The sequence below is a fragment of the Solea solea genome, chromosome 7 (assembly GCF_958295425.1).
Source record: "Solea solea chromosome 7, fSolSol10.1, whole genome shotgun sequence".
Lineage (NCBI taxonomy): Eukaryota > Metazoa > Chordata > Actinopteri > Pleuronectiformes > Soleidae > Solea > Solea solea.
In genome coordinates, this window is record NC_081140.1 from 19,147,368 (window position 1) to 19,165,778 (window position 18,411).

The 18,411-nt window shown below is 42.4% G+C and overlaps 3 protein-coding genes across 3 annotated transcripts; 1 reads left to right on the forward strand and 2 right to left on the reverse strand.

The window, feature by feature from the left end:
* Positions 1–722: 722 nt before the first annotated feature.
* LOC131462799 (claudin-1-like) lies at positions 723–4,011 on the reverse strand. The gene is made up of 6 exons (XM_058634326.1): positions 3,890–4,011; positions 2,693–2,940; positions 2,427–2,591; positions 1,497–1,578; positions 1,302–1,415; positions 723–953 (listed from the first exon to the last, which is right to left on the reverse strand). Exons 2-6 carry the CDS (start codon positions 2,907–2,909, stop codon positions 857–859), a joined length of 675 nt encoding a protein of 224 aa, XP_058490309.1. The 5' UTR covers positions 2,910–2,940; positions 3,890–4,011; the 3' UTR covers positions 723–856.
* A 930-nt stretch (positions 4,012–4,941) lies between these two features.
* On the reverse strand, positions 4,942–10,120 carry LOC131462554 (presenilin-associated rhomboid-like protein, mitochondrial). The gene is made up of 10 exons (XM_058633850.1): positions 9,849–10,120; positions 8,885–9,089; positions 8,663–8,803; positions 8,520–8,568; positions 7,375–7,470; positions 7,056–7,205; positions 6,895–6,965; positions 5,894–5,995; positions 5,698–5,795; positions 4,942–5,624 (listed from the first exon to the last, which is right to left on the reverse strand). Exons 1-10 carry the CDS (start codon positions 9,923–9,925, stop codon positions 5,498–5,500), a joined length of 1,116 nt encoding a protein of 371 aa, XP_058489833.1. The 5' UTR covers positions 9,926–10,120; the 3' UTR covers positions 4,942–5,497.
* Positions 10,121–10,193: 73 nt separating this feature from the next.
* On the forward strand, positions 10,194–17,832 carry LOC131462553 (nucleotidyltransferase MB21D2). The gene is made up of 2 exons (XM_058633849.1): positions 10,194–10,693; positions 13,160–17,832. Exons 1-2 carry the CDS (start codon positions 10,444–10,446, stop codon positions 14,422–14,424), a joined length of 1,515 nt encoding a protein of 504 aa, XP_058489832.1. The 5' UTR covers positions 10,194–10,443; the 3' UTR covers positions 14,425–17,832.
* Positions 17,833–18,411: the final 579 nt, after the last annotated feature.

Here is an 18,411-nt window from a genome sequence, read left to right on the forward strand (position 1 = left end):
TTACCTACATATGTTTTATTTATTGAAACATTTCTTGATTTTGTTGTTGTATTGACTCTCTTTATTTCCACATTTAATACATTTTTAATTAAAAATGTTTGAATAAATGTCATTTGTCAATATTTTATTAGTTGTTTGCTTAATAAATGTATTTGCCATTGAATACAAAATATTAATATTTGTTGCAGTGGTTACTACATTAATGCCAAACATGAGCCACAGTCAAGCTTCATCAAAATGTGAAGTTCTGTGACTGGACGTTGTGCTACAATGCATTCTGGGATTCGTAGTAGGATTTGTAGATGCACATCGGTTAGTTTTTATGTTCAGTGTTTTTTTTTCCCTGCTTTTGTAATTTTTCAAAATTGAAAAAATAGATGTTGACCTGGTCCAATGTAGTTCTTCATCTTTTTCATTTAAGGAGTTGTAAGGACCGTTGATAACCATCTGTTACCCTCTAGTGGTGCTAAGGTAAACTGCACAATTTTATAATAAAAAAAAAGACTAAACTAGAGAAGTTGAGCAACACAAAAAAATCATAGATAAATAATTCTAAATAATCAGTAATAAAAAACTAAACTATAAGTTTAAATTTCCCTTTGTTTGTTTCCTTTTAAGATAATTATTAATCAGCACAGAGAATTGATCAAGAAAAGATTACTGATTAAAAACAATTAAGTTATTACTTAATTGTTCAGATCAGATCTTTATCAGACTGAAACTTATGAGAGGAAACTTTTTTATTTACAACAGAATCAGGTGCTTAAACACTAACGATACAAAATGACCACAGAGCCCTTCATAATAAAACGTCATCATGAAAAACATGTGTATGACTGTTTTACAGGTTCATGGTTCAGACGTAGGCTTTGGAGCTGCTGTTGTCTAATGGCAGAGCTGCTCTGTAGATGCTTGGTCCACGGCTCGAGTTCGAGTAGCTGTAGGAGAACTGTCTGCAGGAGGAAACAACAGAGAGAACAGTGTCAGAGGAACAGCGCCCTCTGTCGGACAGACGACGAAGCACACACACTACAGAAGACAGGGTGATGCTTCTACTGTGTGTCTGTGGAGACACCTGAACATTAAAGGTGTGTGTGTGTGTGTGTGTGTGTTCTTGCATGGGTATAATATGAAATGTAATGTAATGTATAGACCTAAGGAACCCTTAAAACAGTTTACAGTGATGGGAGGGGGCCCTCAATCAACTTCATCTTAGGGCCCCATAAAGGCTTGGGCTGGTGCTGCTATGTGTGTGTGTGTGTGTGTGTATGTGTGTGCGTGTGTGTTGTTTACTTGTTTACCGTGTGACAGGTGTGGGCTGTGTCTTCTTGCAAGAACAGCAGAGCATTGATCCGCCGAGTAAGGCGAGAGAGGCGGACACCCAGCCCAGATACAGACCAGTACCCAGCTCAAACCTGCAACACCATTCATCATCATCATCATCATTGTGTGTGTGTGTGTGTGTGTGTGTGTGTGCGTGCGAGAGAGAGACTAACCTGACTCCTCCGTACAGTGGGTCATAGAAGTCGTTGATGACCCTGGCGGCGTACCATGACACAGCGATCAAAGTGAAGAGGCCTGAGAGACAAAAACTTTTTTAAAAAACATGTTTCTAAATGTACATGTTATATTTTATATAATTACTTTTAGATACTATATCAATGATATACTTATATATAAATATATATAGTTATATATAAAATAAATTCAATCAAACTACATGCAAATGTTAAAAAACCCTAAACAAAAACAACAACTCAAAGCTGCTCTACACTACAGTTTTGCATTAACCCATTCACACCCATTCACTCTATGTGTACCCTATCACTCTTACATACTCATTCACACACTGCCAGTGCAGTCATCAGGAGCAATGTGGGGTTAAGTGTCTTGCCCAAGGACACATCGGCATGTAGACTAGTGGAGCCGGGAATCGACCCCGCAACCGACTCGCACTACCACTGAGCTACCGTACAATCACAGACGTTGTGGAAGTTCAGGAGTGGAGAGTGCTCAAGAAAAGTTAGGCTTCATCAGTTTGTGGTGTTAAGAGATTTTAGAAAGAAGGAGATGAGTCTTTTCTTGAAGATAAAGGCAGACTCCACTGCCGTGGTGTCATTGCCCGAGCTCCATCCACTATCAGTGAACCACAAATGAGAACAATCTGAACTGAGTTTTCTTAAACTGCAAGGAGGGCAGAGTGAGATGGAATTCATTGCAGGAGTGCAGTGGTTGAGGAGGAGCACAGGCCTGAAAAGTATGGTTCAAATACATGGGTATAACCCAGTAGTCACTCTGTGGGCAAGGGTCAGTGAAAAATCTTTGGGGACTGATGTTTGACAAGGCCCACAAGAAGGATTCTGCTAATCCTTCCTTACAGATCCAAACTTTAATGTAAAACCCACGTCAGTTTTTGAGTCACATACCAGACAGGATGAAGAGGACTCCTCCGCTCAGAGCAACCTGCTCCTTCACACGCTCTGACATTCTGCCGATCTTGGTGCACTTGAGTCCGAGCACAGACACAATGATGGCGGCGAGACTGAGCAGCAGTGAAAGGATCATCAGTGCCCTGCAGGTCTGCAGGTGAACTGCCACACAAATAAGATTTATGAACGCTGACCTGGAGACCTTTGACCTGAATGTACGTGTATGTATGTGTGTGTGTGTGTGTGTATGTGTGTGTCCTCACCTGGCAACCCTAACACCGTCTTGAAGCGACTGCACTGAACTGACCCAAGCGACGTTGCAGCGCAGCTCATCCAAAGACCTTCAAACTGCCACTGGCTGCTGCTGAGTGACTCAATCTGACTCCTCACCTTCCACAGCTGTGATGACATACAGCTTGACTGCACACACCAGGCCGCCACACCCAGAACCAGACCCACGACCTGCAGCGCCACCGCCATCCTGCTCCACGTCTCCACACAACTGGATCACCTGGAAACACATCAGGACATATGGACATCACCAGCACTAAACAGCTACTAGGACACACACACTGAATAAATGTTGTTATTGTGAGAGAACATTTTAATCTTCTGCCAACTTTAGGTTTAATTAGTCACATATATTTATAACCCGTCTTTCAAGGTTCACTACCTAGATACCAAGGTGCCAGGCATCTGGACCGGGTACACCATCTCAAGTCTTACTATCTATATGTATCAGATCTGGCACGCTGCTCACCAGAATCTGCAATGATGTCCTACTATTCATTCTGTGGTGTTCCTCAGGGTTCATGTCTTGGTCCTTTATATTTTCGGCTAAATGTCTTATCCATGATTATTTAATCCCAAATGTTAGAACATTGTAATTCTTCAAATGTCTCGTTCTGATCAACAACAAAGCAGAACGGTGAAAGCCGAAAAATCCAATTAATAATTGACCAGTGGTTTCACCACCACAGATGTAAAAAGTTGAGAAACGCTCAGCCAATGTCGTCTTATTTGCCGGTGGTCAACAAGGTGACATCGGGCTGACATGATGTAGAAGTAGCTGTTAGTCATAGTTATTCGTGAATCAGATTTCCATGACTTTCTGCATTTTCCTAACATTTCTAAAACTTTTCAAGGTCTAAAAATTTAGATTTTTAATTCTATACATTTCCCGGGTGTTTCATGACTGTACAACGTGCAGAGGTCGTTATGTTAGTGTCCTGTAGATAACAGTGGTTATCATTTTTCTCAGTCAGGGACAAGATAAAGTACTCCAGAGACCTCATGTATTTCAATTGGAATAATTTGACTATACATTGTTTGATAAGAAGACATTTGTGAACTTCTTTGAATACATTAACAATGAATTGTAAATCCTTTTGTAAAATACACGCCTAAAAAAGTGTCCCCAGACCCCGATTTCAGAACGACCACTGTAGAAATAGTATTACCGTCTGTTCTTGTCCTTCTTCTCGAAGTTTTCCTGGCCGTTGCTCTCGCTGCTGGCCTTTGTCGTCTTTGTTCCTCGTCCTTCTTGCTGCTCTTTGTCAACGTTGTTTCTCTCTGATGTGGCCGAGTGTGTGAACCTGATCTGGTCTTTGGTCCCTGCTGGTTCAGGGTCGATGACCTCGGCTGAACACACATCAGTATCGACATTTAGCAGTTGTTTGTGATGAGACAGTTTCAGCCTCTTTTCTCCCAGGGATGAGACAATCTACAATAGTATAGCACATTGTGCGTTTGTGATAATTGTGGACAAAGTAAATTGTTAATATCACAAGAGTGACTTGAAATTTCTGTCTGTCGCCAACATACTGTCCTAGTGATTTATTTTAAGTGCCACAAGGGGAAGCTGGCGTCTTTTCAGTCATTCCAAGACCTCATGATTCATAATGATTTAATTGAAGGTATTTTTAACACATTTTGGGGTGATGTTTTTGTAATGTTAATAACTAATGTTAATAACAGTTTTTGGCGACAGCAGTGTTTTTTTTTTAAATGCCTCGATTGGTTTAATTTCAAGGATGTTACATGATTGAACCACGCCAAAGGATTATTCCAACACGATTCTTCAAAAAAGATGGTGAAGCCAGGCTAAGATGTCATCCACCTAAACTCTCAGCCCTGCAGCTCTTGGGCGGTACGAGCTGTCAATCACAACACTTGCATGATGAAGCAAATGTATGAAGTACATTTCTTTTTTGTTTTCCCCAGCCTTCCCACTTTCTCTCCCTCAAGGTCACTTCTGGTGCTCCATAGATAAGTGCTTGACTGAAAATGTAAATCCATGCCTGGCTGTTTTTCTTTTTAAGAGCAGGTTGTCATTATTGCTTTGTTAATTACACACATTTCACATTCAGTCTGATATTATTATTATAGTTTTGAGCCACGCATGCACAGATACTCTGGCGCTTCTTTTCATGTTTACAGCCTGAATTCATCACAGTGAAACTTCAAATGAAAATAAAAATGACAGACTGTTTTTTTTTTTTTTTACATAATGTGTTTATTTTTAAGATTTTCCTCTGAGCAAATAAACAAAACATCACAAAAGGTTTGAAAAGCTGGAAAAAAAACCCACACAGAACATATTTTCTATGCACCAATCATAATTGAGCGTGTGACTCAATTGTTTATATAAACAATGGAACAGACTGATCGATCACAGATGAGACCAGTTTGTCTGTTTCAGTAGCTACAGTTAAACAAATGTTGTCGTCCGTCTGACAACATGATTGTGATTCTTTTGATCACAAATCGGTTACTGTCAAGTCACTGTTCATTTTAACTCATTAATTAAATATATATGTATGTATATTAACTCAGAGCAGCACACAACAATCAGCAGCCCTGGTTCTGAACAAGGAACATTTATTGATTGATCATCAATAACTGTTGTTGGTTCCAGTCGTGACGTTTGAATGTTTTGTATAAATATGAACAAGAATGAGGTCATGTTTGTGTGACATCACCAGCTGCTCTGTATGACCTCGTCCTGGAGAAGCCAATTGGTTCTCAGAGTCTGTACATTTTATACATGTTTACATCTTTTGCCCCCGTCACACGTCTGCTGCTCCTCCTCCTCCTCCTCCTCCTCCTCGTCCTCGGGTTCTGAACTCATGCCACAATTTCACAAAAGGTTCTCGGTTCTTCCAGATCAACTCGTTACCGTACAGGACGTACCAGCTGCAGAGATCATCAGTCAATAAATCGATCACAGATATACAAACAAAAGACACAGCCATGACTGCAGACTCACATTCCGAAAATGGCTCCTCCTAAATGAGCAGCGTGGTCGAAAAACCTCCACCCTAGCACCAGGCCTGCTGTATCCATGGCAATGATGGCCTTAATAGCCTGCGGGCACAGCAAAGCAAAGAGCATCATCTTTTTAAGAAGAGCAAACCGAGAGAGAGGACGTGTGGTCAGGTGAGGTGAGGTGAGTTGAGTCTTACGTTGGCAGCAGAGAAGGTGAACATGGGTAGGAAGATGATGCCGAGTTTGGCTTCTGGCATTTTGATGCAAATTGCAGCCAAGACTGTCATGATGGCACCAGACTGAAAACACAGACATGACTGGGGTCAACTTGAGCTGACAGTGTTTTGGGCGCCCCCTGCACCAACAATCAGACAACTAATGGCTCACCTAATAAAATCTATACCAGCAAGATATCTTGACAATATGCAACAGATTTTTATTTCAATTTGTAAAACACTCACGCTTTCACACCAAAGTCACACATGAGTTGTTGATCCACTCCTGCCTCCATCAGTAAATTTAAATGTGATTTATCTTAGTAACAAAATGAAGCAGCAGTAGACTACAAGCTCATGTGTTTCCCCCCTGCTAAAAACACAGATTGTCTCCATGGTCTTTGGTGTGGGAGAGTGAGCCGTGGTTTATGAACCCCAGCATCCTGTTGGGAAAAAAATTTTCTACTAAATCTGTCCCTAATTAATTCAATGTCATTTTTTCTGGTGTCCCTACTGTAAGAGATGTTTATACTGAAAGTGAGCATCGATGTCTCAGGCTGGTTTTTGGCGCAGGGGGCGCACACAGCACCGCCATGTGTCAGTGCCTCATACAACCACACTTAAAAAAAAAAAAACACGAAATTATCTGTCAAAGCCTAACTTGATCTAGCATTATCTCCTAGATAATTCCATGGATACATGGAAAATAAAAATCTAGGAGAGGCTGATCTGACTTTCTTCAAGAGTGTAATTATAGGCAAGTTGGACTTGCTTGAGTTTGTTGAAGACCCCTCATGCTTCTTTTCAGAGACTTCTTCATATCTGACTAGGTCAAGCCTGGTTTTCTTAATTCTGCTTTCATGAAACTGCTCAAAAAACAATATCAACTGTCTGTTGTTATTGATGTGATAAAATCCCCTCTTGAGGTAGAAGCCAAGTGTTTTTTTAAATTAAAAACAGGAAACAGTGCTGTAGCTGCTCACCGCTCCGATAGAAGGTCCAAACCTCCCTGTCGCCATCTTAGCCACATAACTCGCAAACGCAGAAATGACACCTGAACAGAGAGCGAAACATCCATCAGTGAGGCGTCAGATGTTTAAATTACCGCTGACTGTGTGTGTGTGTGTGTGTTCTTTTGCAGCACCTGCAGACAGGTAGACGGCCATGAACTGCTCTTGGCCCAGCATGGAGACAGCGCTGGTGGACAAGCTCCATAGGACATACATGTTCGCCGCCATGTGGAAGAAAGAGAAGTGACTGAACGTGGAGAGAAGCATCGGTGAGCATAGGGTCTCTGTGGTAGGAAAACAAACAACATGTCACTAATCACCTTGACGGTGAATGCACCACCCTGACGTTTCTCTCTCTCTCTCTCTCTCTCTCTCTCTCCCTCTCTCCCTCTCTCCCTCTCTCCCTCCCTCCCTCCCTCCCTCCCTCCCTCACACAAACACACACACACTCACTGGAAGCGGGGTTGGCGGCGAAATATTTGATCATGGTGCGCTGGAGCGATGGAACTCGCCAACAGCAGAAGACAATAACGTTAGCAGCAATGATCCCTGGGGGGAAAAAACAGAACTGTGACAAGGAGTCAAACTCATTTGAGTGTCTCATCCTTTAAAAGGAATAATTCAGGTTGTTATACATAAGTGTGATTGTATGTGGTACTGACACAGAATCAGTAGCTGTGTCCCAACAGTCAAGGCTGCAAATGTGCAACACTTAAAGGAGACGGGAGTCAGAGACGGAAGTTAGAGATGGAAGTCAGCCCACTTAACTCTACTTAACTCTTAATACCCCTTCTCCTCCTCCTCCTCATAAATTCTGTAAGGCTGTACGCAGAGGGGTTAAATGCTGCCCTCCACAGGATAATGCCGTGAATCACAGTTCTTCCTTCCCCCGTGAAGTCTGACTGGTGGTTTTACCCTTAATCAGCCAAAACATCCTAAAAATCAGACATATTTAACAATAATCTGATATGAAATAAATCTAAAATATATTTCACTTTTCAACATAGTTATAAAACTTATAGTAGTTTTTTCAGTCAGTTCTGGTTTTGTGTTTTGCAATTATTTATTAGTTTTGATGGAGCCTCTAGTTATTATGTTTTTGATATTTTATGTAACACTGGAGTAAATGTAGATGACGCTGGTGTGCGATGTATCTAAGAATGAGAGACGAACATGAACAAGACAATTTCATGAACAAGATAATTTCCCTTAAATGTTACTAACCTGGAATATGATTTACAAATATAATTTATCTCCACAGATTTAAGATTAAAACAACACAATTTGAACAAAACTTACACACTATTTCGACAACAATAGTTAAACAAGAACATCATATATGAAAGTCAACTAATGCAACCAATGTGTTCAACTCAATACGTATATAGAGAAGGAGACAAGTTTCTTGTGATTATTGGGACAGCCCCAACGAGTGTCAAAAAGACGCTCTTTGACAACATCGGGGCGACGAATGCACACTCGGAGGATGTAGCCTTGACTATCGAGACACAGCTAGTGATGACTGTGCTGTCCCTAAATGTGACCTAAGACAGCACACATGCGTTCATCTACGGTCAATCAAACAAAACTTTTCTCACCTGTGACCGTCCTCTTTCCTTCACTCAAGCTGTTCCACCATTGGTTGATCTAAAACACAAACAGCTAAGTAAGTCTGAGATAAGAGGTTAAAAAAATAAATAAAAGGAGGCCTTGTAGCACAACCACTGCTTCACAAACTCACCTCTTTGCGAATATCTCCACGTTTCTGAGGGTGCAACTTCTCCAACCAATCAGCTTGGATCTGATCGAAGAAGCTCTGGACTCGAAATTTGACCGATTCGTATTGCCAGATGGCCGCCGAGCCAAATGAGCAGCCTGTAAACTGACATGGTGTTAGAACCTGTCTGTGACATCACTCCCAACCTGATGTCACCTCAAGCATCAACAGAAAAGCATCACCTACCCCCACAGTGAATACCAGTGGTTTGATGAGCCGACTGAAGGCCCGGGGGGAGCTGGGCAGTGCCTGTTGCTCCCAGTGGGGGGTCGCAGTCCGGCGTTGGACCGCACTTTCAGCGGATTCTGTGTGGGGGGATCCCAGGTCCTCCTCCACTTTCTTGGACTCTGGTTTCCTGGCAGCTTTTCTGAAGCCACATCTCTGCTGGAGGCTGTGAGGCAGATAGACAACTTTAAGTAGACATGACTCAGGAACTGCTCACATGACAAGCCTGCCAGGTCTATGGGCTACTATCACAGTAGGATGAATTTTGTGTCTACAGGTTGAGTAGAACAACAACAATACACCAAGATATTGAGAGACCCCAAAGTTCAAGTATTTACTTTTTCTGCAAGGAAGCAGGTTCAGCCAAAATAATCAGGCAGCTAAAGTGAGACTATTCTCGTGATACTGTTATTTAACTCGTGTCCATTTGGATTTTACATAACTGCTTTAAATGCTGAGACACTAAACATCTATGTTTTTTCGTTATAGGATGTTACAATACATGTGGTAATCATGAATAAGTATCTGTTTTACATGTCAAATCTAAAAAATAAAATAAATAAATACAGTACACAATACAAATGCAGCGTTGTCACTGTAGCTGCTTTACATGGACATCTGTTTTAAATCTGCTTTTAATTTAGCTATAAATTACGATACTGAATCAAAAAAATTAAATGACACAGTCACAGCTACGACTTTACACTGGTGAATTAATACTTATCAGTACACGAGGACACATGGTCACTTATAAGGGCAAAACAAATAAAACCGCAGTCACTTCTGTTAGCTAACCTTTGCCTGCTAGCAACGGCTAAAACATAAACAAACTGTCCTTGACGCTAACCGAGCCAACGACAAGCAGCGGAGCTTCGTCTGACAGTCAGTTGGGACATGCTGCCTCTATTCGGCTGCGCTTACTCACCTGCCGCCCTTCGGAGTGCTCAGTAAAACTGGTTCTCTCGCGAGTCTGAGCAAGACGGAGACACTCTTCCACGCCATGTTGGAGCCCGGTGAACTCCGGCAGGTCGTTCGTTCACTTCTGGGTCAACACCATGGCGCTACAAAGACCTGGCGACACCTGGGGGTCACACACCGACACTGCACCACTGGAATAACAAAATAAACGATTATAAACAACTTCCCTATAATGCAAGGGTCTAAAAAATATCGATATGGAACGATTTATAGTTCACATGCTAAATTAGTATTTAAAAACATGATGTAAATGTACATAAAATAATTTTTGATATCACTATCTTGTGGTGTCATCGAGTGTTTCACTTCTAATTTTGTGAATAAAATAAAACCACGCTCATTTTATGTTGTATTAATTTGTTTTTGTTTTATACAGTAGACGCGACACGGGACTGTATTTTGAAGGTGGGAGGAAGTAAAGCCGTTGCTTCCGGTGGTTGTGTTGATGTTGTCTAGCTCGGCCCAGTTCGGTACGGTTTACGCAGCAGCTGCAGGAGGAGGCAGTACGGTAGTGAAAGTGAGAGTGTGACCGCAGAGGAAAGATGGCGGCTCCTGCTCTCTCCGGTCGGACTGGCTCGGCGGGCAGCCTCGGGAACAGCCCCACCATAGCGGCAGGCAGGCTGCCGCACGGCGGCGGTGGCGTCGGGCCCGAGCTCGACTTCAGGTCGGCGGCCCGTATGGAGGACCTGAACCGGCTCATCCAGGAGTTCAGCAAGCACGACCAGCGGGAGTACGACGACCAGCGGGCTCTGGAGATCCACACGGCTAAAGACTTCATCTTCTCAATGTTGGGTGAGGACACGCACACACACACACACACACACACGGTTGTTTTTGACTCAGTGGTGATTTCTGCGCTGGTTCACCTGTGAACGCTCAGATGACTGATGCAGTGTGTAAACATCAGTATAAGCTGAAATCTGATGTGAAGGGGTGGATGTGTTTTGAACACTCATTGAAGGCTCATTTCAAATGACTGGGTGTTTGTTTCATTCTCTCAGCCGTCAGAAAAAAAAATCTGCAGTTTTACATCACTTTACGTCATTGATCAAATTCTGTCTCTGTAAGCAAGTTTATGTATTTTAAATAATTCCTCCAGCTCATCTGTAGACTGTGGCATGGCGGTGCTAGATGGCAGCCCCCAATAAGCAAGGCTCTTTTCTAAAGTAAATTTTAAAGGAGTGTCAATGCCACTAAAACACGCTATTTTATTTGATTTTAAAGCAATTAGTGCAGTACCTGTACCAGTTCTCCTTATCCACAAAACAAGTCACCACTGCACACACTTAGTAAGACACCTGCCGAGCTTCATAGACTCCCATTCTATGCGATGAAAGCCTGCCTCACACTAGAGGATTTTCAAATGTGAAGTGATTTTTAAAAGCGTGGGAGACGAACTTTGTAACCGACTTTCAATGTTTGTAATCCTGAGAAAGAACAGACTAGACGATCCTGTTAAGACGCAGGACCAAACATTTGGTGTTTAATTAGAGCTGCAACTAACGATTATTTTCATAATCGATTAATCTGTGAATTATTTTCTCGATGAATCGTTTGGTCCATAAAATATCAGTAAACCTTAGAAAATGTTGATTGGTGTTTGTCAAACCTGGAAATGATGATGTTCTCAAATGTCTTGTTTTGTCCACAAACCAAAATGATTCACTTTTAATGATTTCTTTGTTATACAGATCAAAGAAATAAAGAAAATATTCACATTTAAGAAGCTTAAACAATCAGAAATCTTGTTTTAATCATGAAAAAAACTTTCAGCTCTATTTTTAATCAAACAATTTCAGGGAGGAGAATCTCACAGAAACTTTAACATGACTTTAACATGGAGGCAGACTCTCTGCATCGTCAGTTAATAGTTATATTAACACTAAATGTGTATATATGTGTATGTGTATGTATATAGGTATGTATATAAAATAGTGTATGCAATGTTTTGTGCTGAGAAGCGCAACCCAGAAAACTGTGGATGAAGTCATGACTTAAAATCACTTCTGTTAATCCCGCGCACACAACAAGATAATTTGGCCAGATAATCAGCCTAAAATCAGAAGACACCCACGATTGTCAGAAGGGCCTGATCAGGACCAACATCTGTCCAGTTATTCACTAGTGTGGGTCGGGCTTAACAGACAACAGCCAGCCATCTCTTGCATTGTTATTCAAACAAAGTCAACACTGGTGTCTTCTTTTAACAAAGGACATTCAAGTGAGTGTAATTTACTACTATGGTTGCTGCAGTAACCAGCCTACAGAACAAAGGTGAGGGCTGCTTTGTCTATATATTAAAAGTACCACCAAAGACACTGCACACACACTGGTGCTCTTAGTAAATAACCAAGTATAGTCAAGCTGTGGCAAGTCGTGCTGGAACTGTGTGGTAGAAAAAAACGCCATGAGAGTGGTTCCTGGTGCATGGGAACAACGTTGAAGTCAGCTCTGACTGTGTTACCATGCCTCAGACAACCACCTTTTAGAAAAGACTGAACTTTCCTTTCCTTTTAGTGTACATTTCAGTTACAATACTTTAAAGGAAGATGAAGATGCACAACAGGCTTCTTTGTCTCTGACCCTTCACATTGGGCTGTTACTGAGACTGTGAAAACGACCAAACACACTGTCCACAGGAATGCAAGCGGTCAGCCAGGGACTGACTGTCTGTCTGTCTGTCTGTCTGTCTCTGTCTGTGCGGGTGTTGTTTGTTCAGCAGAGCAGAAAACCAATCTGCACCGACCCGGTCCAACTGCTGAGGGTGGACACAAAAACATAAATTTTCCAAAACAAAAGAAGGGATGGGTCTAAAATAGATCAAAGATTTTTAAAAAAAATCTATTTTAGATCAAATCTTTATCTGGACCTGAAGAGACTGTCAGCAGAATTATACAGTAGTGTAGTGTTTGAATCAAATTCTTTCTCCCCTGTAGTGATTAGTGACAGGTTCACATTTTTCAAACAACATCATTATTAGAGATTTGATTTTTAAGATATGTGGACTTGGGTGTTTCTGCATAGATGCGGTGATAGAATTCACTCTGAATAACAGTCGACAATATGTCTTTGCATTAACTTTGTTTGGAACGTGCAAACGCCTGAGATTCTTTCAAAATCCAGATGTTGTATCAGAAATGGAGGTCAGTTGCTGTATGTGTGCACCTTAGGTAGAGTGATAGTGGGCAATGAAGGCGAGGGCGGGGCACCTTAAATAATATAACATTGTAATTCTTTATCTTTTGTCCTCTGTCTCAGGAATGGTCCAAAAGTTGGACCAAAAGCTCCCAGTAGCCAACGAGTACCTCCTCCTTTCAGGAGGTGTTCGGGAAGGTGTGGTGGACATGGACCTGGACGAGCTCAGCGTCTATGCCCGCGGGACCGACTACGACATGGATTTCACTCTACTTGTCCCTGCACTCAAACTCCATGACCGCAACCAGCCAGTGACCCTGGACATGAGGCACTCTGCGCTGGGCCACTCCTGGCTCAGCCTCCGCCTCTTTGACGAGGGAACCATCAACAAATGGAAGGACTGCTGCACCATTGTCGACCACATCAATGGCACCACCAACTACTTCTTCTCCCCGACACTGGTGGCTGACTGGTTCTACCAGTCTATCTCCTTGGTTCTGCTGGAGGTGCAGAAGAAGCCACAGAGAGGGATGCCAAGGGTGGAGAAGGTGGAGAGGAACGGTACCATTATCTCTGTCATCCTGGGCGTCGGGAGCAGTCGGATGCTCTATGACATCGTCCCAGTGGTGTCGTTTAAAGGCTGGCCTGCTGTTGCTCAGAGCTGGTTGATGGAGAACCACTTCTGGGATGGGAAGATCACAGAGGAGGAGGTCATCAGTGGCTTTTACCTTGTCCCTGCCTGCTCTCACAAAGGCCGCAAGGAGAACGAATGGCGCCTGTCGTTTGCTCGTAGCGAGGTGCAGCTTAAGAAGTGCATCTCTTCCAGCCTGATGCAGGCGTACCAGGCGTGTAAGGCGATCATCATCAAACTGCTGTCCCGCCCCAAAGCCATCAGCCCCTACCACCTACGCAGCATCATGCTGTGGGCCTGTGACCGCCTCCCTGCCAACTACCTTGTGCAGGATGACTTCTCCGCCCACTTCCTGCTTGGTCTTATCGACGACCTGCAGCACTGCCTCGTCAACAAGATGTGTCCCAACTACTTCATCCCCCAGTGCAACATGTTGGAGCACCTGTCGGACGAGACGGCCATGCTGCACGCTCGCAAACTCTGCTCGGTGCGCTCCGACCCGGCCGAGCACCTCCGTACCACCATAGAGCATGCTAAGGCAGCCAACAGGCTGACAGTGGAGCTGCAGTGGCGCGGCAGCTCCAACAACCTGCCATCGCCGCAGTCCGACGCCAGCGGGGAGAACCAGCCAGACGACCGGCTGGCCAAAAAGCTCCAACAGCTCGTTACGGAGAATCCAGGGAAATCCATCTCCGTCTTCATCAACCCGGACGACGTCACGCGGCCGCACTTCCGCATTGATGACAAATTCTTCTAAAACTGAGGAATGTTCTCCTCCTCCTCCTCCTCATCCTCTCTGCGTACCTTCTTGTTACTTGGTGCCCCGCCTCCTTTGAAACTTTATTTTTTAAATTTTTTTAATGTTCCTCTGCCACAGAGTGAAGTGAGGTGATCGTCTTGTCTGCCACAGTTTTTAATTTTTATTTTTATATTCCTGTCCCCTCATCCCTCAACATTCACTGTGTGCCCTGTGTTTCTTGAACCTGCTCGATGCCTTTGAAATAGACGGCAGGTTGTTTTAGGTGAAGTTTTACCTTCGGGTGAAGTTTTTGGCGGTTTGACATAATGATCAGGGATCAGGTCGATGACAGGATTGTGTTTGGAGGTCGATTTTTATCCCTCTGAGGAATGTCTTGGTCCTGCTGGACGATGATGGTACTAATGTCTTAGAAGCTAACTGTAAATATAGGAATTGACTGAACATGTGTGTGTAGACAGAAGGTGAGGTAGAAGATATTGTTAATGTGTAAACTACTTTTCATTAAACTTTGCACAGAATGTAAAAAAAAAAGAAGAAGCAAACACTCGATGATGGACGTCATATTCGTCCTGATTCTGAATGATGTATCACAACATAACTCGTATGACACTTTATTGTGAATTTTAAAAATGTATAAATGTGCTGGAAGAGCAGCAAGTACACAGTGATACTGCAACGGTACATCACCAGTGTAGAAATAAAACTGAAAGCTGAATTAAACTGAAGCTAAAACATCTGGTTGGCCATCTCTTTCGGTGGTGGTTGGCAGCATTATTGGTCATATACCCTGCCCCCTGGTGGCTGGCTGCAGTACAGGTCATTATCCTTGCCCCTCCATTTTAGCAGATGGGACATGGACCAAACTACAACTTTAAACAAAATAAACTAAATTAAAGTAAACATCAAATAAATGTTTGGTAATACTTATCTTACTGATGTTTGTCTGAACTCATGAATGTTCTCAGTTTGTCTTAAAATAGTTATTGATGATACAAAAGCATTCATTACAATTTGATTTTCATAAAGAGTAGTAAAAGCAGTCTATTTGTCCATATGGTATCTTCTTTAGTTTTAGTTCCACCAAGCTCTTGTTTGGATTACCAAACAAATACGACACTAAAATAAGCCACTTTGTTAAAACATTAACATGAGGAAATAATCAGTCAGAGGTAGGATTAGCTGCTCCACGATGAACTGTCCTGAAAGCCTTTGACTCCACATGTGTCCTGACCTCTGTGTCCTCGGTGAAGATGTGTGACAGCAGCATCACTGTGTACTGACAGTTTAACGCTCAGGTTAATCTGCTGCGTTCTGACCATTGACCGGTACAGCGTCACAAATGATCTACACACTGGCACCACTTATTCTTCTCACGATGTTTCCATGTGTTTCACTGTCTTTGTATGACCTCACAATGCTTTGTTTTTTTTTATCATGTTTTATTGTATTTATCTCCTTTTTTTTTTTTTTTAAATGTGTTGACGTGGAGATGATTCATCGCAACCAGCTCAGAATGAACTTTCATTTTGACAACTGTTGGCCTGTGTTTTTTCGAGGTGCCTCCTCTTTGCTCCGACGTCCCTCCTCTTTTCATCGGCTTCCTGTTTACTCTGAATGGTCATGTGACTTTTGGTGCATGTGTGTTATTTTAAATGAACAGAAAAGGATGATTATGTAGCTGGGAAAAGAAATCATGGCTGACAGAATGTAGCTGCTTTTTTTTCTTACTTTTGAAGTCATAAATTATATTCTTGTCTAATCTTTCTGTTGAAAGTACAGGAACTGATGGAAAATTGCTGCCTGAGACACACACTTGCCAGAGACATACACTCAATTTGTCTCAAACAAACCTGAATCTTAACATTACGTTTCTGGTTTCCTTTTGTAAAAACGTTGAAGCTAGGGATGAGACATGCCACTTTTTTCTGTCCGATAACGATACCGATATTAGTCCGATACAGTCAGTTTAACGCTCAGGTTAATCTGCTGCGTTCTGACCATTGACCGGTACAGCGTCACAAATGATCTACACACATGACATCACTGGCACCACTTATTCTTCTGACGATGTTTCCATATGTTTCACTGTCTTTGTACGACTTCACAATGTTTGTTTTATTTAATCATGTTTTATTGTATTTAAATCATATCCGATAACGATACCGTTAACAAATATTGTTCTCCCAAATAGAAGAAATAAACAGCCCAAACATGACTCAGCTAAAATGCTTTTGCTGATTTTTATTTTCATTTTTAGAGAAGCATGCGATATATAGGATGTATGGATTGTATCAGATTGTACATTTTTATCTGCCCGATATCCGATCCAGTGATTTTGGCACTGACCGGTACCAATTTCCATCCCGAATTGAAGCTTTTGTCTCTAAGCATCATGGGAATTGTAGTAGTTTCTGAGCTGACTGTGTTGAGTCTGTTATTGTTGTTGTTTTAATTTTGTGTTTCAAACTGTAACATTTCCAAGAAGAAAAAAAAACCCTGCAGACATGTGACTGACAATGTGATCATGTGATCTCCATATCCTCATCCTCAAGTGCAATTAGTGAAAACACACACACACATCATGTAGCATAGTCAAACAGGACACTAAACCCTCCACGAACACACACAGATGTTTCACACCATCAAAGTGCCACACACACACACTCCTGCTCAATATGTTGTTCTGAGCATCATGACCTTTGACCTTACTCCTCCTCTTACTGTTTCCCTCTCTCTGTTCAGAACCTTTTGACTGTGAGCTTTTTCTCTATCTCTTGCTGCTCTGCTTTGTTCTGATGGTGGATTTCTTTATGCAATGTCAATTTGGACGGTTTGACCCTTCAGATCACAGCGCCCCCCTCAGTCTGTTCTCACTCGGTGAATGTCATACAAAAGTTAATAAATCAAAAACATGTGTCTCACATGAAGATGTGACATTCATGTGTGATTTTGTTCACTGATTCATTAAAATGTTTCAGCTGGCATGATGAAACGTCACAAAAACCCGACCTTCAAATTGCCGGACACAAATTAAGTGGACAGGAGAAATGAATGTAACTCAAAGCAAATGTTGTCCTCGGTGTGAAAATATGGCTAATTATTAGCATTTAAACACACTGCTGCCACATGTGTGACGGTTGAATGTGATTGAAAAAAAACAAAATGGCAGCATCAGAAGATGGTTGTTGTGTCTGGACTGAAACAGTTGCATAGTGATTATGGTCAGGTCGATGGGACATTCCATGATATTTGAGTACCTCTTACTGCCACCAGGGGGCGTGTGTGAGTGAAGAGTGAGAGACTCTGTGATCTGAACGGCTGCTGTTTGTACAAACACAGTGACTGTCTCCTGTAATGTGGAACCACTGTTGTAAATAGCACTTGATAAAATAACTTAAAACTCCAGTGTTGTGTGATTCACTCCAGTGATGTTTGATTCACCTGCTGTGATGACCTCACACGAGGGTCACCACTGACGTCACTCATTACAAACAACATGAACATGCATCTCTGTCTCTGGTCTTCAGTCAATCATAAATACTCTCAGTCTGCAGGTTGTCCCTAATGTAACACTCCTGTCTCCTCTGCGTGTTTCCTTGTCAGGTTCCACACTGTCTTTTGTCTCTTCCTCTCATCACACCCTCGGTCTTCCTTGCATCACCTTGGCTCCTTCCTGTCTCATCTCCTCGACTTGTCCACCCTTGTCCTCTGTATATTTCTCGCCTCTTCCTGTGTCCTTTCCTTCTGTGTCTGTTTCCTCTTCTTTTGTTTCCTGTCCTCTTTATGTCACCTGTCTCTTGCTACCTTTCCTCCTTGTCTACTCTTTTATCTCCTATCTCCTTGTTTACCGTGTTCCCCTGCATCTTCCTCTCCTTATCTCGTTGTTTCTCCTCTCTTCCCTGCATCTCATTTTCTTCCCCTTGCCTCCTTGTGTCCTCTCCTCTCTGCTTCCTGTTGTCTCAGCACCTGTCTTCCTGCTCAGTT